At 50.4% G+C, this 25,243-nt stretch overlaps 1 protein-coding gene across 5 annotated transcripts in view; it reads left to right on the forward strand.

The window, feature by feature from the left end:
- Positions 1-25,243, forward strand: part of SRC (SRC proto-oncogene, non-receptor tyrosine kinase) — a 108,005-nt gene that overhangs the window by 62,278 nt on the left and 20,484 nt on the right. For 4 of the 5 annotated variants that reach the window (XM_030914937.1, XM_030914939.1, XM_010355359.2 and 1 more), the window contains exons 2-4: positions 4,624-4,697; positions 21,883-22,050; positions 23,406-23,663. In XM_030914937.1, the coding sequence (XP_030770797.1) occupies positions 23,414-23,663 (250 nt within the window). In that variant the 5' untranslated portion in view covers positions 4,624-4,697; positions 21,883-22,050; positions 23,406-23,413. Of the gene's footprint in view, positions 1-4,623; positions 4,698-21,882; positions 22,051-23,387; positions 23,664-25,243 lie in introns of all 5 variants that reach the window. The other variant, XM_030914940.1, reaches the window with a different exon arrangement.

Below are 25,243 nucleotides of genomic sequence, written 5' to 3' on the forward strand. Positions count from 1 at the left end.
CCGTGTGTGGGTAGAGATGCCAGGGCCTCTGTGTGCGGGTAGAGATGTAGAGACGCCGGGGTCTCTGTGTGCGGGTAGAGATGTAGAGAGGCCGGGGCCTCTGTGTGCGGGTAGAGATGTAGAGACGCCGGGGTCTCTGTGTGCGGGTAGAGATGCCGGGGTCTCCATGTGCGGGTAGAGATGCCAGGGCCTCTGTGTGCGGGTAGAGATGTAGAGACGCCGGGGTCTCTGTGTGCGGGTAGAGACGCGGGGGCCTCTGTGCGTGGGTAGAGACGCCGGGGCCTCTGTGTGCAAGTAGAGATGTAGAGACGCCGGGGTCTCTGCATGTAGAGATGTAGAGACGCCGGGGCCTCTGTGTGCGGGTAGAGGCGTCGGGGCCTCTGTGTGCAGGTAGAGATGCGGGGGTCTCTGTGTGCAGGTAGAGATGCTGGGGCCTCTGTGTGAAGGTAGAAATGTAGAGACGCCGGGGCCTCTGTGTGCAGGTAGAGATGCTGAAGCCCAGGTTAGCTCTTCTTGTTCTTCCTTTATTTTTTTCTGAGACAACGTCTCACTCTGTCGCCCAGGTTGGCCAGTGGTATAATCGTAGCTCACTGCAGCCTCAAACTCCTGGTTGCAAGCCATCCTCCCACCTTGGCTTCCCGAGTAGCTGGAACTCTTGGGTACCACTGTGACCGGTTAAATTTTTTTTCTATTTTTTTGTAGAGATGGGGGTCTCGCTGTGTAGCCCAGTCTGGTCTGAAACTCTTGGCCTCAAGCGATCCTCCCATCTTGGCTTCCCAAGTCACTGGGATTACAGGCGCAAGCCGCTGCTCCCGGTGCACAGTGATTCTGATGGAAGCCTTCACTCAGCCACGTGGTGGTTAGCCCTCAGCAGGCCGGGCCCCAAGAGCTGCCCTTCCCACCCCGTGACGGGGCTGCCTGCTGATAGATAGATAGGGATGGTACCTGGAGTAGGGTGGGGAGGTCTGTGAAGCCTCCTCACCCCTCCAACTCACCAGCCCCTAGATACTGTCTCCTCAGTGACCTCACTCTGGGGCATGGGAGCTTGGAGGAGGGAGAGATGGTGGGAAGTGGGTATAGGGAAGAGGGAGCCACCCTCGTGTGCCTGTCTTTCCCCCATTTTGCTGCTGAGGAGACTGAGGCTGCAGGACTGAAATTGACACAGCTCCCTCACCTTTCTCTAAGCGGTCCCAGGTGCAGGCCCTGTCAAAGCCGTCCCACCTACCTGGGTCACATTCACCACCCTCTCTTCACAAACCACCTAGCCTTTGGGCCTCAGCTGAGATACCCCCTCCTCCGGGAAGGCCACCATGGTTTAGGTGTCTCTTCTTGCCCCTCAGGCCCTTTGGAGCTGGAGATGACTGTCCCTGAGAAGACACTGTGGGAAGGGCCACTGTGCTCTGACCTCCGGCTCCCAGGGGCCTGAGAAAAGCTTCCTGGCCCTGCTTTCAGTTTTGCAGGCCTTTGTGACTTGCATTGCTGAACATATCCCTCTAGGGGTCTCCCCTGGGCCCCCTCGTGCCTAGGCCAAGGGCCAGGAGTGACCCAGTTACACTGGAACCCACTCTGGCCAGACCTCGCTCTGGACAGGGCCCTGCCCACCTGGCACCCTGGTCTGCCTGCATCTCTGCACCCAGGCTCCCTCCTGGGCTGCCCTTGCTGTGCTCCTCGCAGGGGAGGTAGGGGAGGGTGGACTCTGGTGTCCCTCAGATCTGGTTGGCATCCTGGCTGTCTGCCTTCTGGCTGGGGCACGAGTGTGGCCACAGCTTGCTACAGGCTGCTGGCAGCTTTGGAGGGGAGCGTGAACTCCAGGCGGGAGGATGTGAGGGGGAAAAGCTGAGGGGGAGAAGGGTGGGTTTCTGCACTCCCGTCAGCACACCCCATTCCACCCCTGGCCTGGACCAGAGCAGCTGGTGACATTGGGTTTTGCCAGGAGGAGCCCAGGCTCCTTCCTTGGGCTGTTTCCAGGGCCCTGGGTGGCTGTCCTGGTTAGGAAGACATGCAGAGGGTTAGGGGTTGTCACTCGGCTGCTAAGAGTTGGGATCTCAGGCACATTTAACCTGTCTGTGCTTTGGTTTCCTCATCTGTGCGATGGGGTGATGAGTGTGGCGCATGGCAGGTGATGCATGAATATCAGCCACCGCTGCTGTCAGTGTTCGTATCCCTTGCTGCGAAGCCCGTGCCTTTCTGCATTTCTACACTTGTAGAAAAACACTGCGGGTGAGCAGGTCATTCTTTTTCATTCTTTTTTTTTTTTTTTGAGACAGAATCTCGCTCTGTCTCTCAGGCTGGAGTGCAGTGGCGCGATCTCCACTCACTGCAAGCTCCGCCCCCCAGGTTCACGCCATTCTCCTGCCTCAGCCTCCCGTGTACCTGGGACTACAGGCGCCTGCCACCACGCCCGGATAATTTTTGTATTTTTAGTAGAGACGGGGTTTCACCATGTTAGTCAGGATGGTCTCGATCTCTTGACCTCGTGATCCGCCCGCCTTGGCCTCCCAAAGTGCTGGGATTACAGGCGTGAGCCACCGCACCCGGCCGAGCAGGTCATTCTTTTGATAGCGGGAAGGAAAAAGAGAAGCAGGGGACGATCACTGCCCATGGGGAGCTTCCACTCCAGTGTGAGGGGCAGGAAGAGGGTGTTGGGCTTGGAGGAAGGCGGTGCCCATCTGTGAAATGGGCAGGCTGTGCCCCCTTTCATGCTTCTCCCAGCCTCAGCGTTGCTGTCTCTGGATGCGGCCAGTGCTGGCAGGGGGCCCTGACCCCCATGGTTGTTGTAGTGGCCTGGGCCCTGGTGGCTGCTCCCTGCCCTGTTCCTGGCCTGCTCTGTGGCCTTGGGCCAGCCACTTTCCCTGTCTGGCTCTCCATTTCCCCTTTTGGAAAATGGGCCGGCCATGGGGCTCTGCTTAGTCCCTGGGGTAATTTCCAGCTGGGAGAGTGGCCTTGGGGAGAAAAGTGCCCACACTGGCCTGGGGCATCAGCTGGTCATCTGCTGTCTTGGACAGGGGCCCAGGCATCTGATTTGGCTTCTCTGAGTCCCTCTCTGTGCCCCCATCTGGAAAGAGGGGCAGATTGTTGCTGTGTAGCAGGGTCTTGGTGAGAATAGAAGGCTGAACAGTACCAGTGAGAATCTAAGGTTAGGGGCACAGCAGGGACCTCTGTTCATGGGGCATGGCCTGTGTGCCCAGGTCTTGGCGTGGATTCACCTATTAGCCTTTGCAACTACCTGAGGGTGACTATGGGCATCTCCATGGTACTGAAGGAAACTTCAGTCCATGTGCCCAGAGTCCTCCTGTGGTGGCAGCAGGGTCCCCTTACCCATGATGTCCCCACCTGGCTTGGGCAGGTGACTGACAAGCCCTTCTGCTCTCCCATCAGAGAGAGGATGGCTGCCAAAGGGCCAAGTCCCTGCCCGCCGCCTTCCCCCTTCATCCCCGCACAGGCCTGACACTACGCCCACCGCTGCTCTTCCCTGCCCCGCATCCCACCTTTCCCCCGCCACTGGGGCACTGTTATCGGGAGGCGTTCCAGGACTGGCTGAGAACAGCTTCCGCCCTGGGCCCTTCTGAGAGGATGTGATCACTGATAGGATGCCCCGCCGGGGCCTCCTTTAAGGAATGGGCTCTGGGGTACAAGACGGTGGAACCCAGATAGTCCAGGTTTGCCTCCCAGTGCTGTGTCTTATGAGCTGTGTGACATCAGGCAGGCAGATCAACCTCTCTGTGCTTCAGTTTCCTCATCTGCAAATCAGGGCCCGCCACAGAGGGCTGGGGTGGTTCACTGAGTTCCTAAGCATGGTGCCCGCCACCCAGCAACACCGTGATGGTGACGCCATAGCTGTTGTTATCCTCTGAGGACCAACCATCCCTCCTCCTTGTGGGACCCGTGGTTTATTTGGCCTCTGTGTCCACCCCCTGATGAGGGCATGGCAGGAGGACCCCTCTGGACTTTCTCTTCTCCAGGTCTAGGGGACAAGGAGAGGGTGGAGCTGAGAGAGGCTATGTTCAGAAATTGGGAACCTGCTGTGTGATCTTGGATGGCCCCTCTCCCTTTCTGAGCCTCCATTTCCCGGCCTGCTCTGTGAGCATGTGGACCTGGCCCCTTGTTATCTCTGTCACGATACTTTCTGTAGTTCCTCCCTTGGCCAGCCCAGCTACATGGCTTTTGACTGTCTTTCCCACTACGGCATCAGTAGGTGCTCAGCTAAGCGTTGTTGGAGGAGCCCAGCAGTGCACCATTGAGTGACCGTCCAGGGCTTTCCCACTCTCGGCCTTTTGCTTGTGTGGCCCCCTTTGCCAAGAATGTGGCCCCCATTCATCTCTACTTGTGGAAATCCTTCTTGTCCTCGAAGCCGTTCGCAAATGCTGCCTCCCCCAGGAAGCCTGTCCCAGTTTCTCCCAGCCAGAGGGGATGCTGGTCCTTGGAACACTTGCTCTGAGGCTCTCTGGTGGTCCCTGTTACTGTGCACTGCAGTATCCATAGTTACGGATGCGTGGCAAACAGGGACTGTGCACTTACTAGGAGCCAGGCACAGGGGGAGGCCCTGAGCTTGTGCTGTCTTATTTCATCTTCCACACCAACCTTGCAAGGTGGATATTAATCCTATTATCCCTCCCTTTACAGAACAGAGAACAGAGGCTCAGAAAAGTGAAGCAACTTGGCCAGCTATGAGAGACAGAGCCAGGATTTGAAACCAGGTAAGCTTGTGTTTTTTCTTAAAAAAGGAAAGAAAAAACATCACACACACACACACACACACGACAGGGAAAAGTAAGTCTCTCTCACACCCAGGTCTCCTTGCCAGAGGCAACCACTTGAAAAAATTTCTGGTGTATCCTTCCAGGGAGATCCAGGCATATATAAGCATGTATATTAACAATTTTTTTAGCATAATGTGAATTTCAATAATGATGGGAATGCCAGGTGTTGATATTTTTTAGCTTCTGCACTTGGCTCAATATTACACATTTGCAAAGAATTTTGTTTTTTTCTTAGACAGGGTCTTACTCTGTTGCTCAGGCTGTAATGCAGTGTCACAATCATGCTTACTGAGGCCTCGAACTCCTGGGCTTAAATGATCCTCCCACCTCAGCGTCCCAAGGAGCTGGGACTGCAGGCAAACGCACCACACCCAGCTAATTATTTATTTTTTTGTAGAGACAGAGTCTCACTATGTTGCCTAGGCTGGTCTCGAATGTCTGGGCTTAAGCAGTCCTCCTGTCTTGGCCTCCCAAAGTACTGGGATTATAGGTGTGAGCCATCACCCCTGGCCAGAAATTTTTTTCTCTTTTTTAGACAAATGATAGCACACAGTCTGCCCTGTCCTCAACTGACTTTTTTCTCTTGACAGTGTACCTCAGAGGTCATTTATTTGTGCTACATTTTTCTTGTTCGTGGTTGCGTAGTATTCCACTGCATGTACGGTGGTCACAGTGTACTTAACTAAGGACAGATATTTTGGTTGTTTCCAGTCTTTTGCTTGTTCTAGATAGTTCCACAAATGAATATCCTGAATCATAGGCCTTGTGTTTGTGTGTTCTTTTAGGATTAATTCCACACTGCAGGGTCAGTGGGTGTGTAATTGTGATAGGTATTGCCAAATTGTCCTTCAGAGAGATTGCGCTGGTGTCCCCACACCCTCTGTTCTCCTCACTCTCACCAGCATAGGATGTTATCAAATTTGGGGATAAATTGCATAGGTGCAATTTGCCAAGCTGATAGGTGAACAGTGGCCCCCAGTGTAGTTTATTTGAAAAATGTATATCACAGCTTTACTGAGTTAAAATTCACATAGCATACAGTTTATCTATTTAAAGTGTACAATTCGGTGGTTTTTAGCAGAGTCACAGAGTTGTACAATCGTCATCACAGTCAAATTTAGAACATTTTCATTACCCCACAAAGAAACTTTACCCATTACAGTTACTCCCCACTTCCCCCTAAACTTCCCTTCCCTAGACCTAGGCAGCAACTAATCTAGTTTCTGTTTCTATAGATTTGCCTATTCTGGGCATTTAATAGAAATGAAATCATTCAAGTGTACTCTTGCGGCTGACTTCTTTCACTTAGCATAATGTTTTCAAGATTCACTCATGTAGCATGGATCAATATTTCATTCTTTTTTTCTTGCCAAATAATATTCTATCATATGGATATACCATATTTTATTTATCCATTCATCAGTTGATGGACATTTGGGCTTTCTGGCTATTATGGGTAATGCTGTTCTGGACATTCATGTGCAAGTTTTTGTGTAGACATATGTTTTTCATTTCTCTCGGGTGTGTACCTACGAGTAGAATTGCTAGATCATATGGTAATTCCATGTTTAACTTTCTGAGGAACTGCCAGACTGTTTTGCAAAGCAGCTGCACCATTTTACATTCGCATCAGCAATGTCTGAGGGTTCCAGTTTCTCCACATCCTTGCCAACATTTGTCTTTTAGATTCTAGTCATCCATCCTAGTGTCTGTGAAGTGGCATCTCATGGTGGTTTTGATTTTTTTTTTTTTTTTTTTGACAGGGTCTCAGTCTGTTGCCAAGGCTCACTGCAGCCTCAAACTCTTGGGCTCTAACAATCCTCTCATCTCAGCCTCCTGAGCAGCTGGGACCAAAAGTGTGTGCCACCACACCTGGCTCAGGCTCATTTTTTTTTTTTTTTTTAGTTTGTAGAGATAGGGTCTCACTGTGTTGCCCAGGCTGGTCTTGAAATCCTGGGCTCAAATGATCCTCACACCTCGGCTTCCCAAAGTGCTGGGTTTACAGGCATTGTGCCACTGTACTCAGCCGTTTTGATTTTTATTTCCCTAATTACTAGTGACATTAAGCATCTTTTCATGTGCTTATTGGCCATTTGTATATCTTCTTTGGAGGAATGTCTATTCAAGTTCTTTGCCTACTTTTATTATTAATGTAATCTATTTTTTTTTGTCTTAGTGACAGGGTCTCACTATGTTGCCCAGGCTAGTCTAGAAGTCCTGGCCTCAAGTGATCCCCCTGCTTCAGCCTCCCAAGTAGCTAGGACTATAAGCGTGTGCCACCATGCCTGGCTTAATTTTTTTTTAATTTTGTAGAGATAGGATCTTACTCTGCCACCCAGGCTGGAGTGCAATGGTCTGATCATAGCTGACTATAACCTCAAATTCCTGGGCTCAAGCAATCCTCCCATCTCAGCCTCCTGAGTAGATAGGACCACAGGCATGCAACACCATGCCTGGCTAATTTTTTTTAAAATTTTTAATAGGGGTCTCACTGTGTTTCCCAGGCTGGTCTCAAGCTCCTGGCCTCAAGAGATCCTCCTTTGGAAGCCAACTTCCAAAGCACTGGGATTACATGTATGAGCCACTGTAAGAGATTTTTCTATATTGTAGGTACAAGTATATGATTTACAAATATTTTCTCCTATTCTGTGGGTTTTCCTTTTACTTTCTTGATGTTGTTCTTTGGAAAACAAAAATTTTTAATTGTGATGAGGTGCAGTTTATTTTTCCTTTTGTTGCTTGTGCTCCAGGTGTCGTATTTAAGAAATCATAATCTGGCCCGGCGCCGTGGCTCACACCTGTAATCCCAGCACTTTGGGAGGCTGAGGCGGGTGAATCACCTGAGGTCAGGAGTTAGAGACCAGCCTGGCCAACATGGTGAAACCCCATCTCTACTAAAAATACAAAAATTAGCCGGACGCATTGGTGGGCGCCTGTGATCCCAGCTACTAGGGAGGCTGAGGCAGGCCAATCACTTCAATCCGGGAGGCGGAGGTTGCAGTGAGCTGAGATTGTACCATTTCACTCCAGCCTGGGCAACAGAGTGAGACTTCGTCTCAAAACAAGCAAACGAACAAACAAATAAAGCAACCAAACAAAAAAAGAAATCATAATCCAAGGTCATAAAATTTACGCCTGTATTTTCTTATAAGAATTTTTTATTTTCACCTCTTTCATTTAGGTTTGTGATTCAATTTGAGTTGATTTTTATGCAGGATTTGAGGAAGGTGTCCAGCTTTCTTCTTTTATACGTGGATATCCAATTGTTCCTGCACCATTTGTTGAAAAGACAGTTCTTTCTCCCTTGAATTGTCTTGGCACCCTTGTATAAAATCAATTGACTGTCAATGTGAGTGTTTCTTTTTGGACTCTGAATTCCCGTCCACTGGTTTATAAGTCTACACTTATACCAGTACCATGCTGTCTTTGTTATTGTCGTTTTACAGTTTTGAAATTGAAAAGTGTGAGTCCTCAAACTTTGTTTTTCTTTTTTCTTTTTTTTGAGACGGAGTCTTGCTCTGTCGCCCGGGCTGGAGTGCAGTGGCCGGATCTCAGCTCACTGCAAGCTCCGCCTCCCGGGTTCACGCCATTCTCCTGCCTTAGCCTCCCGAGTAGCTGGGACTACAGGCGCCCGCCAGGTCGCCCGGCTCGTTTTTTGTATTTTTAGTAGAGACGGGGTTTCACCATGTTAGCCAGGATGGTCTTGATCTCCTGACCTCGTGATCCACCCGTCTCGGCCTCTCAAAGTGCTGGGATTACAGGCTTGAGCCACCGCGCCCGGCCAAACTTTGTTTTTCTTAAAGACTGTTTTGGCTCTTCTGGGTCCCATGACTTTCCATATGAATTTGAAGATCAATTTGTCAATTTTGGCAAAGAAACTAGCTAGAGCTTTGATAGGGAGCAGACCAGTTGGGGAGCATTGCCACCTTAATAATATTTAGGCTTCGGAGCCATGAACACGGGATGTCTTTCCATGTCTTTTGACATTTTTTGTAGTTTTCGGAGTATACACTTTATATTTTTATTAATCTTATTCCTAAGTATTCTTTTGATGCTATCATAAATTTCCTTCTTAATTTTATTTTTGGATTCTTCATTGCCAGCCTATAGAACTACAATGTATTTTTGTATATTGATGTTTTACTTTACAGCCTTGCTGAACTCATTTATTAGTTCTAATGATTTTTGATGGAATGCTTAGGATTTTCTCTATATAAGATCATATTATCTGTAAATAAAGATAGTTTTACTTCTTCCTTTCTAATCTGGATGCCTTGTGTTTCATTTTCCCTCCTAATTGTCCTGGCCAGAAGCTCCAGTACAGTCTTGAATAGAAGTGGTGAGAATGGATATTCTTGTCATTTCTGATCTTAGGTGGATGGCATGCAGTCTTTTACCATTCAGTAGGATGTTAGCTATGGCTTTTTCTTTTTCTTTTCTCTTTTCTTCTTTTTTTTTTTTTAGACGGAGTCTCACTCTGTCACCCAGGCTGGAGTGCAGGGGTGTGACCTCGGCTCACTGAAACCTTCGCCTCCCGGGTTCAAGCGATTCTCCTGCCTCGGCCTCCTGAGTAGCTGGGATTACTGGCATCTGCCACTACACCCGGCTAATTTTTGTACTTGTCGTAGAGACGGGGTTTTGCCGTGTTGGCCAGACTGGTCTCAAACTCCTGACCTCAGGTGATCCGCCCGCCTCAGCCTCCCAGAGTGCTGGGATTACAGGTGTGCGCCACCACGCCCGGCCTGGCTGTGAGGTTTTCATTGCTAATCTTTATCGGGTGAGGAGGTTCCCATCTATCATTTTTGTCATGAAGGAGTGTTGAATTTTGTCAAATGCTTTTCCTACATGTATTAGAATTATTACATGGTTCTTGACCTTTATTATATTGGCATAGTGTATCACATTCATCGATTTTCAGAAGTTAAACCAACTTTGGCTGGGATTGGTACCTCACACCTGTAATCCCAGCACTTTGGGAGGCTGAGGTGGGCTGGTTGCCTGGGGTCAGGAGTTCAAAACCAGCCTGGTCAACATGGTGAAACCCTGTCTCTACTAAAAATAGAAAAACTAGCCGGCTGTGCTGGTGGGTGCCTGTAATCCCAGCTACTTGGGAGGCTGAGGAACGAGAATCGCTTGAACCTGGGAGGTGGAGGTGGCAGTGAGCCGAGATCGTGCCACTGCACTCCAGCCTGGGCGACAGAGGAAGATTCTGTCTCAAAAAAAAAGTTAAACCGACTTTATATTCCTGAGATTGGTCTTTTTTGGTCATGGTGTCTAATTCTTTTCACATGTTGCTGGATCCAGTTTTCTAGTATTTTGTAGAATATTTATATGTATGTAATACATATATTCATTTTCATAAAAGTTACTGGTCTGTAATTTTCTTTTCTTGTGATGTCTTTGTGTGGTTATGGGATCGGGTAATACTGGCTTCAGAAAATGAGTTGGGGAGTGTTTTCTGGAGAAGAACTGGTATTATTTCTTCTTCAAATATTTAGTAGAATTCACCAGTCCCGCTATCTGGGCCTGGTCTGCTTCTGTGAGAAAATTTAAAATTAATAATTCCATCTCTTTATTGCTTTAGATTTATTCGAATTTTCTTCTTCTTCTTCTTCTTCTTCTTCTTCTTCTTCTTCTTCTTCTTCTTCTTCTTCTTCTTCTTCTTCTTCTTCTTCTTCTTCTTCTTCCTCTTCCTCTTCCTCTTCCTCTTCCTCTTCTTCTTCTTTTTCTTCTTCTTTTCTTCCTTTTTTTTTTTTTTTTTTGAGATGGAGTTTCATTCTTGTTGCCCAGGCTGGAGTGCAATGGCACTATCTCGGCCCACCTCAACCTCTGCCTCCTGGGTTCAAGCAATTCTCCTGCCTCAGCCTCCCGAGTAGCTGGGATTACAGGCACGTGCCACCACACCCGGCTAGTTTTTTGTATTTTTAGTAGAGACAGGGTTTCACCATGTTAGCCAGGATGGTCTTGATCTCCTGACCTCGTGATCCACCCACCTCCGCCTCCCAAAGTGCTAGGATTACAGGCTTGAGCCACCGCGCCCAGCCTATTTTTTTTTTTTTTTTTTTGAGACAGAGTTTCACTCTTGTTGCCCAGGCTGGAGTGCAATGGTATGATCTCGGCTCACTGCAACCTCTGCCTCCGGGGTTCAAGCAGTTCTCCTGCCTCAGCCTCCCAAGTAACTGGGATTATAGGCATCCGCCACCACGCCCTGCTGATTTTTGTATTTTTAGTAGAGATGGGATTTCACCACGTTGGCCAGGCTGGTCTCGAACTCCTGACCTCAGGTAATCCGTCCCCCTCGGACTCCCAAAGTGCTGGGATTACAGGCGTGAGCCACTGCACCTGGCCTATTTTTATTTTTTGAGACAGGGTCTCACTCTGTTGCCCAGGCTGGAGTGTAAGTGGCATGATCATGGCTCATTGCAGTTCTGAACTCCAGGGCTTGAGCAGTCCTCCCGCCTCAGCCTCCCGAGTAGCTGGGACTACTGGCAGGTGCCAGCACCCTGATGATTTTTTTTGTTTTTTTATTTTTTAGAGACAGGGGTTTCACCATGTTGCTCACGCTAGTCTCGAACTCCTGAGCTCAAGCGATCCATCTGCCCCAGCCTCCCAAAGTGCTGGGATTACAGGCATGAGACACCACATCTAGACGGTTTCTTTTTTTTTTTAAATATAGGATTTTACAGCTAGAAATTTCCCTTTAAGTTCTCTTTTACCACATCCTTACATTTGGATATGTTGCATCTTCATTTTCTTTCATCTCTAAGTATTTTCTAAGCTTTTTGGTGATTTATTCTTTGACTCACTGGTTATTGAGGAGTGTGTTGTTTAGTTTTCACATATTTTAATTTTCCAAATTTCTTTCTGTTATTGATTTCTTACTTCATTCTATTGTGGTTGGAAACATACTTTGTATGATTTCATTCCTTTTAAATTTATTGAGCCTTGTTTTATGGTGTAGCATATGGTCTGTCCCGGAGAATGTTCCATGTGCACTCGAGAAGAACGTGTATCTGCTGTTGTTAGGTGGCTGGTATGATTTGAATTTCCATTTATCTTATGAGTGAGGTTGAGCATCTTGTCATATGTTTGTGAGCCATTTGTTTGCTTTTTCTTCAAACTATATGTTGTCATTTTTCTTTTTTCTTTTTTTTTTTTTTTGAGATGGAGTCTCGCTCTGTCGCCCGGGCTGGCGTGCAGTGGCCGGATCTCAACTCACTGCAAGCTCCGCCCCCCGGGTTTACGCCATTCTCCGGCCTCAGCCTCCCGAGTAGCTGCAACTACAGGCGCCCGCCACCTCGCCCGGCTAGTTTTTTTGTACTTTTTTTTAGTAGAGACGGGGTTTCACTGTGTTAGCCAGGATGGTCTCAATCTCCTGACCTCGTGATCCTCCCGTCTCGGCCTCCCAAAGTGCTGGGATTACAGGCTTGAGCCACCGCGCACGGCCTGTCATTTTTCTTATTTTATGGGAGCTTATTATATACATGCTAAGAAAAAAAAACACCCTTACCTATCATATGAGTTGCAATTATTTTTCTTAGTTTGTTGTTTGTCCTTTGAACTTGTTTACTATTGAGCTATACAACCATTTCAGATTTTTATATAGATTGATTTATCATTTAAAAAATGATTTCTAGGTCTTATGTCATGTTTAGGAATGCTTTCCCCATTCAGAGATAAGAAAATTTATTATCTTTCCCCCTTTACACACACACACACACACACACACACACACACACACACACACACACGTATATATTTTGTGGATATGAGATTTTGCCATGTTGTTCAGGCTGGTCTCAAACTCCTGGACTCAAGTAGCTCTCCTGCCTTGGCCTCCCAAAGTGTTGAGATTACAGGCTTGAGCCACTGCGCCCGGCTCCTCCCCTTTTTAGAGCTTTATGGTGTATTTTGTGGTTTAAATCTGATTGATTTGTAATTTATTGGCATATATAGTGAGACTGAGATTCAGCTTTGTTTTCTGATATCAGACTGTTGTTGGTCCTAACTCCATCTTAAAAATCATCCACCTTTTTCTCGCTGGTACAAACTGCCATCTTCATTATATAGTAAATTTCCATATGTTTCAGGACAACTTTTGGAATCTCTGTTCTGTTCCCCTGATTTACTGATGTGCCAATAGCACACAGTTTTAATTACTGTATCTTTATAGTAAGGTTTACTGTCTGGTTGGGCTGTTTCTCCCTCATTACTCTTCTTTTTAAGAATTCTCTGGCTACTCTTATTCAATATTTTTACTTACAAATTTAGAAATTGACTTGCCTAGTTAAAAAAAATCTTGTTGGGTTTTTTTTTTTTTTATTGGGATCACATTGAACTTTTAGATTGATTTATGAATAATTTTTTTTTTTTTTTGACAGAGTCTTGCACTGTTGCCCAGGCTGGAGTGCAGTGGCATTATCTTGGCTCACTGCAACCTCCACCTCCCGGGTTCAAGTGATTCTTCTGCCTCAGCCTCCCGAGTAGCTAGGACTACAGGCACACAACACCACACCCTGCTAATTTTTGTATTTTTACTAGAGACGGGGTTTCACCATATTGGCCAGGGTGGTCTCGAACTGCTGACCTTGTGATCCGCCCACCTTGGCCTCCCAAAGTGCTGGGATTACAGGCATGAGCTACTGCACCTGGCCGATATTTCTATAATGCTAAGCTTTCTTTCATTTTATTTTCCAATTGCAATTGGTGTATATACACATAATTGATTTGGGAATGTTAACTTAATTCCCTGCCACTTTACTTAATTTGCTTTTGGTTTAATAGTTTTGCAGTAGGTTCTCTTGGATTTCCCAGATCTATACCTATACCAAATACTATAATACTCTTTTGTTGTTATTGTTTTTGAGACAGAGTCTTGCTCTGTTGTGCAGGCTGGAGTGCAGTGGCGCAATCTTGGCTCACTGCAACCTCTGCCTCCTGGGTTCAAGCGATTCTCCTGTCTCAGCCTCCAGAGTAGCTGGGATTACAGGCATGTGCCACCACACCAGCTAATTTTTGTACTTTTAGTAGAGACGGGGTTTCACCATGTTGGCCAGGCTGATCTCGAATTCTCGACCTCAGGTGATCCACCCACCTCTGCCTCCCAAAGTGTTGGGATTACGGGTGTGAGCCACCGCACCTGGCCAATAATAATACTCTTACTTTCTCTTTTCTAATTCCATTTTATTCTTCAATTTCTTTTTCTATTCTTCTTTTTTTTTTTTTGAGACGGAGTCTCACTCTGTCACCCAGGTTGGAGTGTAGTGCCATGATCTCCGCTCACTGCAACCGCTGCCTCCTGGGTTCAAGTGATTCTCCTGCCTCAGCCTCTCAAGTAGCTGGGATTACAGGTGTGCACCACCACACCTGACTAATTTTTGTATTTTTAGTAGAGATGGGATTTCACCATGTTGGCTAGGCTGACCTCGAACTCCTGACCTCAGGTGATCCACCTGCCTCGACCTCCCAAAGTGCTGGGATTACAGGCATGAGCCACGGCGCCCGGCCTCTTTCCTTTTTTTTTGAGACAGTCTCACTCTGTTGCTCAGGCTAGAGTGCAGTGGTGTGGTAATAGCTCACTGCACCCTCAACCTTCCAGACTCAGGCAATTCTCTCACTTCAGCCTCCTGAGTAGCTGGGACTACAGGTGCATGCCATCATGCCTGGCTAATTTCTTTAGTGTATTTTTTGTAGAAACGGGATTTCACCATGCTGCCCAGGCTAGTCTGAAACCCCTTAGTCTCATGTGATCCTCCCACCTCCGCCTCACAAGGTATTGGGATTTCATGCGTGAGCCAACACGCCTGGCCAAATTTTTGTGTTTTTTTGTAGAGATGGTGTTTTACCATGTTGCCCAGGATGGTCTGAAACTCATGGGTCCCAGCAATCCGTCTGCCTCAGCCTCCCAAAGTGCTGGGATTACAGGTGTGAGCCACCACACCCAGCCCTCTTTTTCTAAGCTAATTGTATTGACAAGTATCTTAGAGTGGGGTTAACTGGTGGACTTGTATCTTAGTTCATTCAGGCTGCTATAACAAAATACCATAGACTGGGCAGCTTAAACCATGAATATTTATTTCTCACAGCTCTGAAGGCTGGAGAGTCCAATATCAAGGTGGCAGCAGATTCAGTGTCTGATGAGGACTCTCTTCCTGGTTTGCAAACGGCCACCTTCTTAATGTGTCCTCACATGGCAGAGAGACAGGGCTATGGTCTCCTCCTCTTCTCATAAGGGCACTAATCCCATCATAAGGACTCCATCCTTATGACTCATCTGAACCTAATCACCTCCCAAGGCTGACCTCCAAACACCATCACACTGGGGATTAGGGCTTTAACATGTGAATCTGGGGTGGGGGAAACACATTCAGTCCATAGTGATATCCTTGTCTTTTCTGGGTTCTTTCCCTGTAAAGTGGCTTTTGTAGGCCTTGGCTCCTAATCAACTCCACCAGACAAGCCCCGCCAAGACCATGCACAGGGCATGGTGCATATAGTAGGCATTTTGGAAGCTTTTGCCTAACTATGAAATTGACTGCAAAAGAGGGCAAGTGTCTGAACAAGATCTTCCACAGAAATCATAATAATTGCTAATTAGATATTGAGCACTTTCTATGTGCCAGGCACTTTACAAATATGATATCATGCTTTCCTCACAGTGAGCCCCAAATTAAGTAGGAAAAATCACACCAGTTCCCATTTCCCGAGGCTGCATGGCTAGGAAGTTGCAAGCTGGCATTTGAACCTGGCATTTTGGTCCCAGGCCACCTGAATTTTTTTTTTTTTTTTTTTTTTTTTTTTTGAGATGGAGTTTTGCTCTTGTTGCCCAGACTGGAGTGCAATGGCACAATGTCTGCTCACTACAACCTCCACCTCCCTGGTTCAAGTGATTCTTCTACCTCAGCCTATCAAGTAGCTGGGATTACAGGCATGCGCCACCATGCCCGGCTCATTTTGTATTTTTAGTAGAGACGGGGTTTCACCATGTTGGTCAGGCTGGTCTCAAACTCCTGACCTCAGGTGATCCACCCGCCTTGGCCTCCCAAAGTGCTGGGATTACAGGCATGAGCCATTGCGCCCGGCTCCACCTGTAGTTTTTTTTTTTTTTTTTTTTTTTTTTTTTGAGACGGCGTCTTGCTCTGTCGCCTGGGCTGGAGTGCAGTGGCCGGATCTCAGCTCACTGCAAGCTCCGCCTCCCGGGTTTACGCCATTCTCCTGCCTCAGCCTCCCGAGTAGCTGGGACTACAGGCGCCCGCCACGTCGCCCGGCTAGTTTTTTGTATTTTTTTAGTAGAGACGGGGTTTCACCATGTTAGCCAGGTCTCGATCTCCTGACCTCGTGATCCGCCCGTCTCGGCCTCCCAAAGTGCTGGGATTACAGGCTTGAGCCACCGCGCCCGGCCTCCACCTGTAGTTTTTGACTGCTCTGCGATGCTTCTGCTTCCCTGGAGGGTCTAAGATGTGGGCGATGAGGTCATAGGTTGCCCTCTGACCCCCGTGTTGCTTTGGGCTGTGGGGTCATTGGCACGGTGGGCGGGGCACCAGAGGTCGATTCTGACACCTCTCTCCTGAACCGAGAGCATCCCAGCTCTGCTGCACTGACTTGCTGTGTGGCCTTGGATAAGGTTTTAGTTTCTCTGAACCATCTGTAAAGTGGGTGCAGTTACAGTCCCTGGTTCATTGTGCTGCTGGGACAATTAAGAACCAGCCGTGTGTAAAGCGCTAAAGTGCCCAGCCTTGTGCTTGGCGTTCAAGGCCCTGCCACTGCCTCCTCTTATTCCCTGGAATGACCATAACAATAGCAAACACCATCATGTGCTGTTTATCATGCACTTACTCTTTCCTGCCACATGGACTCTCACTCGTACTTTTCAGTTGTTAGGTTTTTAACCCCATTTTAAAGGGCAGGAAACTCACAGGCAAAGTGACTTGCACAAGAAAATGTAGCTACTAAGAAGTGCAGCCAGGACTTGAACCCAGGTTTGACTGGAATCCTCACTCTCAGCTCCTAAGCTCCTGGCCTGCTCTCCACCCTTAGAAGAGGTGGAGATGATGTTCTTCAGAGTCAGGAAGGAAGGGGCTGGTGTGTAGTGGCTGAACAGCAGTGTGTTCTGAGCATCTGTGAGCCAGGAGGTGAGAGAGAGTGTGTGGTGCCCTGTGGTTGGGCAGATCACTGTAGGAGGCTGGGACATGCTCTGGGAGGCTGGGGCATGCCATGGGAGGCTGGGACACGCCATGGGAGGATGGGACACGCCGTGGGAGGATGAGACACGCCGTGGGAGGATGGGACACGCCGTGGGAGGATGGGACATGCCGTGGGAGGATGGGAAATGCACTGGGAGGACGGGACACACCATGGGAGGACGGGACAGGCCGTGGGAGGACGGGACACGCCGTGGGAGGACGAGACACGCCGTGGGAGGACGGGACAGGCCGTGGGAGGACGGGACACGCCGTGGGAGGACGAGACATGCCGTGGGAGGAAGGGACAGGCTATGGGAGGACGGGACACGCCGTGGGAGGCTGGGACACGCCGTGGGAGGATGAGACATGCTGTGGGAGGATGGGACACGCTGTGGGAGATGGCAGCAACACCAGCTGCAGGGCCGTGTGGACCTAGGTGATGGCTTTAGGCCTCATCCACAGGGTTATGATGGGAAGCTCTTGAATATTTTAAAAAAATTCTCATTTTAGAAAATCATGACAAAGTCATTTCTAAATGTCAACTGATACAGGGTGTAAAGTGAAAAGGGATTTTCCTCTCCCCATCCCACACTTTTGAGATGAAACATTGTGATGAATTTGGAATCCTTCCAGAGCTTTCTTTTTTAAAAGTTTTTTAAAATTTTTAATTTGTATGGGTACATAGTAGGTGTACATATTTATGGGGTACATGAGATATGTTGATACAGGCATACACTGTGTGATAATCACATCAGGGGAAGTAGGGTATCCGTCACCTCAAGCATCTGTCATTCCTTTGTGTTACAAACAATCCAATTCTACTCTTTTTTTTTTTTTTTTTGAGACATGGTCTCACTCTGTCGCCCAGGCAGAGTGCATGTATGTGTGCAATTTCCTTTCTTTCTTCTTCTTTTTTTTTTTTTTTTTTTTGAGACAGGGTCTCATTCTCTCACCCAGGCTGGAGTGTAGTGGCGTGATGATAGCTCACTGCAGCCTCAAACTCCAGGGTTCAAGTGATCCCCCCACCTCAGCCTCCCAAGTAGCTGGGACTACAGGCTAATTTTTAATTTTTTATAGAGATAGGGTCTCACTATGTTGCCCAGGCACAATCTTCTTTACAGAGATAATAGCAGCTCATGTTTGCTACAGGCCAGATACCACACTAAGCCCACTGCCTGCATTATCATGTTTGATTGCTGACAACCCTTTTCCAGAGGAGGAAACTGAGGCCCTGAAATGCCAAGAGGAGATTCTACACTGGCATAGCCTTCTTTTCACTGAAATAGTGTGTTGGGGCCTCTTCTCGGGCCACTCTCAGCTCTCATTCTTTGTAATGGCTGCACTGCTGTCCACTTGGTGACTGCAGCCCCTTTATTTAACCAGCCCCTCTCTGAGGAACACTAACATGTAGGTTGTTAGTGTAGGCTTTCCATGGAGAGTTTTAGGCAGGGGAGGCCCGGCTGTCTGTGAGGTTTACAGAGCCGCCTCTGGCTGGGGGGGGAGGGTGGGCTGGAGGGACCCACACTGCTGTGTCCAGGCCCAGGACCACAGGGCCCTGACCTGAAGGACTGGAGATAGACAGCGTGGCGGGGAGGGATGCGCTTGAGGAAGATTCAGGAGCTGCCCCAGGGCTCCCCACAGGCAGAGCCCCGCACAGGGCTTGGCATATGGCAGGTGCTCTGCGAACACCTGGGGAATGACTGGGATGGGACATGCAGCGGTGTCGCTGAGTCAGTGATGGGGATGGGGGTGAGGGGGGATGCAGGCTTAGCGGGAGGTGCTAGGCTCCTTGGGGACTGCTGAGCTCAAGGCACTGGGAACGCTGAGGGAAAAGTTCGTATGGCAGCAACCCAGCACCTCTTGAGGGAGCGAGACATAGAGCAGGCCCCTGTCTGCTGAGGAGTCCAGAGCCCACGGTGAGGAGTGACTTCCCAAAGGAAAGGGGCCATCTTTCCCTGGGAACCTCAGGCAGCCCCAGTACAGGGCCCCCACTGCTTCCCCTTGACCCCCGCAAGAGTCTATCTCTACCTTGGAGGCTGCAAGTGGCGGAAGAGATGAGGGGAGGTTGGCCCCTCTCCAAGGAGCAACTCATGGTGATTTGTCGGTTAGGCCGCAGACTCAGGAAGCCCAAGGATAGAGCTCTGTGTCAGGGAAGAGGGTGGTCTCTCCTGAGGTCCCACAGCATGGAAGCGCCCCCCGAGACTAACTCCCACCCTCACTGAGTCGAGTGAATAGCTGTGCAGCTTTCGAGACCAGCCCGGCCAACATGGTAAAACCCCATCTCTACTACAAATACAAAAAAAATTAGCCAGGCATGGCCAAGCGCGGTGGCTCATGCCTGTAATCCCAGAACTTTGGGAGGCTGAGGCAGGTGGATCACGATGTCAGGAGTTTGAGACCGGCCTGACCAACATGGTGAAACGCTGTCTCTACTAAAAATACCAGAATTAGCTGCGAGTGGTGGCGGGCAACTGTAATCCCAGCTACTCAGGAGGCTGAGGCAGTAGAATTGCTTGAACCCGGGAGGCGAAGGTTGCAGCGAGCCGAGATCGCACCATTGCACCCCAGCCTGGGCGACAGAGTGAGACTCCATCTCAAAAAAAAAAAAAAAGAAAGGATGAGAGAACTCAGAGTGGCCTGAGAAGATGCTCCGAACACACTAACACACTAAGTGAAAAGAGGGAGGCGGCAGTGTAGAATCTCCTCTGGGTATCTCAGGCCTCAGTTTCCTCATCTGGAAAGTGGGGGCCACAATGCTACCCGCATGACCCTCAGTGGGCCATTCTTGCTCAAGCACGTTTTGCTTGGAGCTTTCTCAGGCTTTCTCTTAGAGTGGGGCGGGCTGCTTTATCCTCTCACGCCTCTGCCAAGGCCATCTGGCTGCTTTGTGAGAGAGAGTCCCTGGAGGTAGGAGGTGCGGCCCGTGAGTTTCCCCACCAGACCTGGCGAGTAGCCCCTGATTCCCACCCGCCCAGTGTAGTTCCCTGGCCCCTTTTCACTCTCACCCATGCTGTACGACCTCAGGCAAGTTCTTCAACCTCTCTGTGTCTTAATGTCCTCAACAGTAAGATAAAGACGTGATTAGTATTTACCTCCTAGGTTATCATGAGGGGCCAATGAGTCAATGTTTGCAAAGTACTTAGAGCAAGGTCCAATTCAAGGTCTGAGCTCTGGGAGTATTTGAATACCATGGAATGATATTTAGTCTTTTCAGTGCGGCACTGCAGGAACAAAGCAGGATGCAAATTATACATCCATGCTCATTTAGTCTTTTGTCTATTCTGCAAATATTTCCAGAGCACCTAGTGGGTGTCCGGCCCATCCCGGTCTCTGGGGGCCTGGAGATGGATCCTGCCTGGCCCTGCCAGCCGCAAGTGCACAGTGGAGGTTACTGGGTGGACCCCAGTTTGTTGAGTCTTGCGTTGCCATGACGCTGGAAGGAAATGCACCACCACACCCAGGTGGTTGTCTTGCAGGGGCAGAATTCTGGGGCATTTTCTTTTCTTTTTCTTCTTTTTTTAAATCTTCCTGTAGTTCCCGAAGAGTCCACTCTGAATGATAAAAGTTACCATTTACGGAGGCCTGGCAATGTTCTGCGCCATCCTGAGTGCGTTCTGTGTACTTCCCTCACGGATTCTCCCAGCAGCCCTGACATGGGTGTTATTCCCGATCGATAGAGAGGAAAACTGAGGCGAAGGGCGGCAGGCCAGGATTCAAACCAGGGAGTCTGTCCAGCACTCCAGCTCTTAACCTCGACCATCTGCTTCTCCACAAACACCAGGACCAAGCACCAAGACCAGAAAAACCGTCCTACAAAGCAACAAACATTGTACTTGGTGGCTCAGGTCCCCTTAGCTTCGTCTTAAAGGTCCTTGTTATGCTTTTTCTGAGTGCCCCAGTGGGGAGTGGTCTTCGTGTTCATGTAAGAGTGCAGAGGTCAGGGGCTGTGTCTTTTCTTCTTGTCCCCTTCCAAGAGGGGACATGCATCCTTGATACTGGAAGGGCCCTCAAGGTCTAGCCCTGGCTCTCTGTCTCCCTTCATGGCACATCAGCCAAGTACCCATTCTCCTGTCTTTGATTACCTCCAGTGACAGGGAGCTCACTCCTCAACATTTATTTTATTCTGAAGAAAATTCAGGCTCTTAGATAGTTCTTCCTACATAAAAATTTTTTTAAAAATTTTTACTTCCTCTCAAAGTCACATAAACAAGTCCCCTGCCTTGGGGTCCTGATGCAGGACCTGGCTAATTCGTTTCTATGTCCCCCTATAGTGAGGAGCACAGGGCCTGCTAGTAGGTACTATAAATGCTGCACCAGGAAGCAAGTGGCTAGGGGCGGGCTGGTTGGGCCCCCATCAAGCCTCGGGCTGCAGGTAACCAGGTCAGCAGGTCCTGTGGGACACCAGTTGGGTGAGTGCTGATGGGCACCGTGACTTCAACGGAATGGGTTGCCATAGAAACTGACTTTCCCTATCCCCAAGTTCATTGACTTGTCCCTCAGGAGACCGTGGTAATCCCTTGGGCTGTTGAGCAGGTCTCCCCAGGGCCTCCCCAACCCCACATTCTCAGAGCTGGGTGGTCCCCAGAGAGCATGCAAGCCATATCTCCATTGTGCAGCTGGGTAGCCAGAGGCCCCACGGACACAGAGGACAGGCTGAAGTTCACACAGGCAGGGGGCGTCTCATAGCTGGACTGGGTGCTCAGGGCAAACAGTCTTGCCTGAGGACCCAGCCAGTGGGTGTTTTCCCCACTTCATGGGTTTTCAGAGGAAATTCTGGACCGATTCCCAGGCCTTCTGCCTCCCCAGAGAATAATCGGAACCCACCTCCCTGGTGTGTCCAGGATCACACGATATCAATAACGGCTGAGGTGCAGGGTGACCTGCTTTGCCCTTAGCACTCAAAACAGTGCTGAGATGTCTGCTTTATCCCTGCTTTGCAGATGAGGACGCTGAGGCCCAGAGAGGGGAAGTCACTTGCCTAGGGACACACAGCGGGGAGAGGTGGAGCAGGGCTTCTAGTTCGAGACCCCTGTCTTCACACCTGGTGTTCGTGCCAAGACTCCAGGCTGCCTCCCAGGTCCTCTGGGACAGCCCCTGCCTTCTACCAGGTGAGATGATGGCCCTATCAGGGTTCAAGATGGGTGGGGAGACCCAGGCCAGTCTGGGTGGGAGCTGGGACCAGCCAGGGTCCAGGGCCTGCGGATGGGGAAGTGGGAGGCAGAGGGTGGTGGCAGGACTGTGGGCGTCAGGGGAGTATTCAACTTGGTTTATTCTGTGTTTCCCTCTCTCTGGAGCTCCCAGGTTTCTGGCTCTGAAGTCCCTTAGCTCTTAAATAGTCATTCATTCATTCAACTGTTTACTGAGCACCTACTGTGTGCCACACCCCATGCTAGGCACTGGTAGCACAGCAGTGAACAAGATGAACAAAAGCCCATGACAGTAGTCACATAACCACATGAATTCAAACAACAAAAACAAAACAGGACCACATGTTATCAAAGAGAGACAGAAGTCAGGGGGACCCAGCAAAAGGGTGTGGGGGACACTTCCCGAGGAGGGGACTTTTGAGTTGAGAACGGAAGGAAGCACCAGTTACCCCGATGAAGTGGCCAGGGAAGAGCATCTGGGCAGTGGGAATGGTATGCACGAAGGCCCTGTGGCTGGAGTGAGCTGCCAGTCATCTCTGCTTCAAACTTCCCGCTGTACAGCCTTGACTGCCACTTTTAGCACCTTTCCCCAGCATTAGGCAATTCCCGTCAGCCACATATTCATTCAACAAACCCTCAGTGAGCCCCCTCCATGTGCTAGGTGCCCGGGACATAGGCGTGGCTCAGATACTGTCCCTGCCAGGAGGGAGGGAAACAGTGACTCAGGGGAGGTGGGTGGGTAAGGTCAGGGCTTCTGATTATGAGGCATTTATTCCGTTCCTGGCCCTGGACCGAGGAGGCCCTTTGTGGATGGATGCCATCCTTACGCTCATTTTACAGATAAAGACATTGAGGTTTTGAGAGGCTAACTCTCCCAAAGAGGCTGGTGCCCCCGTCCCCCACTTTTTTCTTTTTTTCTTTCTTTTTTTTTTTTGAGACCGAGTCTTCCTCTGACGCCCAGGCTGGAGTGCAGTGACAGGATCTGGGCTCACTGCAGCCTGTGCCTCCCCTATTCAGCGGTTCTCCTGAGTAGCTGGGACTACAGGCGCGTGCCACCATGCCCGGCTAATTTTTGAATTCTTTTTTAGTAGAAACGGGGTTTCTGCATGTTGGCCAGGCTGGTCTCGAACTCCTGACCTCAAGTGATCCGCCCGCCTCGACCTCCCAAAGTGCTGGGATTACAGGCGTGAGCCACCGCACCCGGCCCTGGTGCCTCTCTTTGGGCCTCGTTTTCCCCATCTGTGGAATGGGTGGGAGGGAGGCCGGCCAAGGGGCCCCAGCAACCCTGCCTTTTCCAGTGTCTCCTCTCCTTCCAGCCAGGACCATGGGCAGCAACAAGAGCAAGCCCAAGGATGCCAGCCAGCGGCGCCGCAGCCTGGAGCCCGCCGAGAACGCCCATGGCGCTGGCGGGGGCGCTTTCCCGGCCTCCCAGACCCCCAGCAAGCCGGCCTCGGCCGACGGCCACCGCGGCCCCAGCGCGGCCTTCGCCCCCGCGGCCGCCGAGCCCAAGCTGTTCGGAGGCTTCAACTCCTCGGACACCGTCACCTCCCCGCAGAGGGCGGGCCCGCTGGCCGGTCAGTGCGCGGGCGGCGCTGGGTCCTCGCCCTCCTGGGGCCACGGCGGGGAGGTGGCGGGGCTGTGTGCCCGGGGTCGCCTCCTCTGCGCAGGCCCTTCTTCTGGCCAGGAGAAGCGCCCCTGGGTGACTTGGGTGTGCGGGAGGGCCGTACCCACTGGGAAGCACTCCGCGCCGCCGCCGCCGCCTTTGGGGTGGAGCAGGCGCAGAGGACGCGCGGTCTGGTGAAGGGGACCTAGTGAGACGCTGAGGCCCAGAGAGAGGGGCGGCACGGGGACCGGGCCTTAAGCTGCTGCCTGGCGCCCAGGCCTTTTTCGTTGCCCCGGTCCGCCCCGGTCCGCCCAGAAATGAGTCGGGAGCCGTGGCCCACGTGCGGCGGAGAGGTCGCTCAGGGAACTGGGCACCGGGCGGCCCCGGCTGGGCCCGCGCCAGGATGCGCCCCTGCGCCCTCTGCTGGCGCTCTGCGGTCACCGCAGCCCCGGAGAGGGCCGCTTGGAGAACCGCGGCCGTGCCCCAGACACTCCACGCAGACTTCACTCAGATCCGTGCACTCTCCCCACACGCACACGCTGGGCCACACACATGGCTACACCCCTGCCCGGGACACGCACACATGCGGAGTGGAGGCAGGGTCACAGACACCCGCGGACACATCCCCAACGCAGATGTACCCAGATACAAACTCACATACATGCACAGGTGACGTCACACTTGTAGATGAAGACACACGCGCATGCCGTCAGACGCGCATTCAGAGACACACACAAGACACATGTACATGCTCAGCTGGAAGTCAGCATCGTGGCCGCCCAGATGACAGATGCACACGGATGCATCGAGAACATGTGAACACTCAGAGACACACGGACAGGCGTGGACCCCTCAGATGCAGAGGCACGCCCAAGAGAGAGAAACAGACCCACAGACACACCATTCATTTGTTCAAGAAGTATATATGGAGCTCCTACTACAGGCCAGGGCTCCTCTGCTGCCCAGGCCCCAGCGGTGCAGACGGAACCCACCTGGGGGAAGGAAGCACAGGGCAGCTTGTGCAGGGCGTTAGAAGTGGTGCTGTGGCCAAGACACAAAACAGGCAGGGAGGGAGGGCTGGGGGATGTGTGGAGGTGGAGGCTGTAGCTTAAAATGGTGGAAGGGGGTACGGGGGCCTTTTTGAGGGGACAGTTACTTGGAGCCAAATCTTCCTGGACACCAGGAGCGCCCAGAGTGACACACTTTATGGAGAGAGAGCAAGTTTCCTGGGGCAGTGAATGAAGATTCACCGCTTTCTTCATCCTACAGCTCTTTCTTGAGCACCTACTATGTACCTGGCTCTGGAAACAAAACAAAGATGCTTGTTATTGGGGACTTCTGGTCCTAGAGCAAGACAGGCACCAAACAGATAAGCCAGCACCTAGCACTCCCCAAAGCCCCAGGGGCGGACACAGACAGGAAGGGATGCTCCCACTCCCACATGCCCTTGCAGGGATGCGCAGACACACGGATGCAGTGGACATGTGCACAGGCCCATCTTCACTGAACCTGACCGTGTCTTTGGGCTGGGCGCTTGTGGTGTGTGGGAGA

This window comes from Rhinopithecus roxellana, chromosome 13, assembly GCF_007565055.1.
Source record: "Rhinopithecus roxellana isolate Shanxi Qingling chromosome 13, ASM756505v1, whole genome shotgun sequence".
Lineage (NCBI taxonomy): Eukaryota > Metazoa > Chordata > Mammalia > Primates > Cercopithecidae > Rhinopithecus > Rhinopithecus roxellana.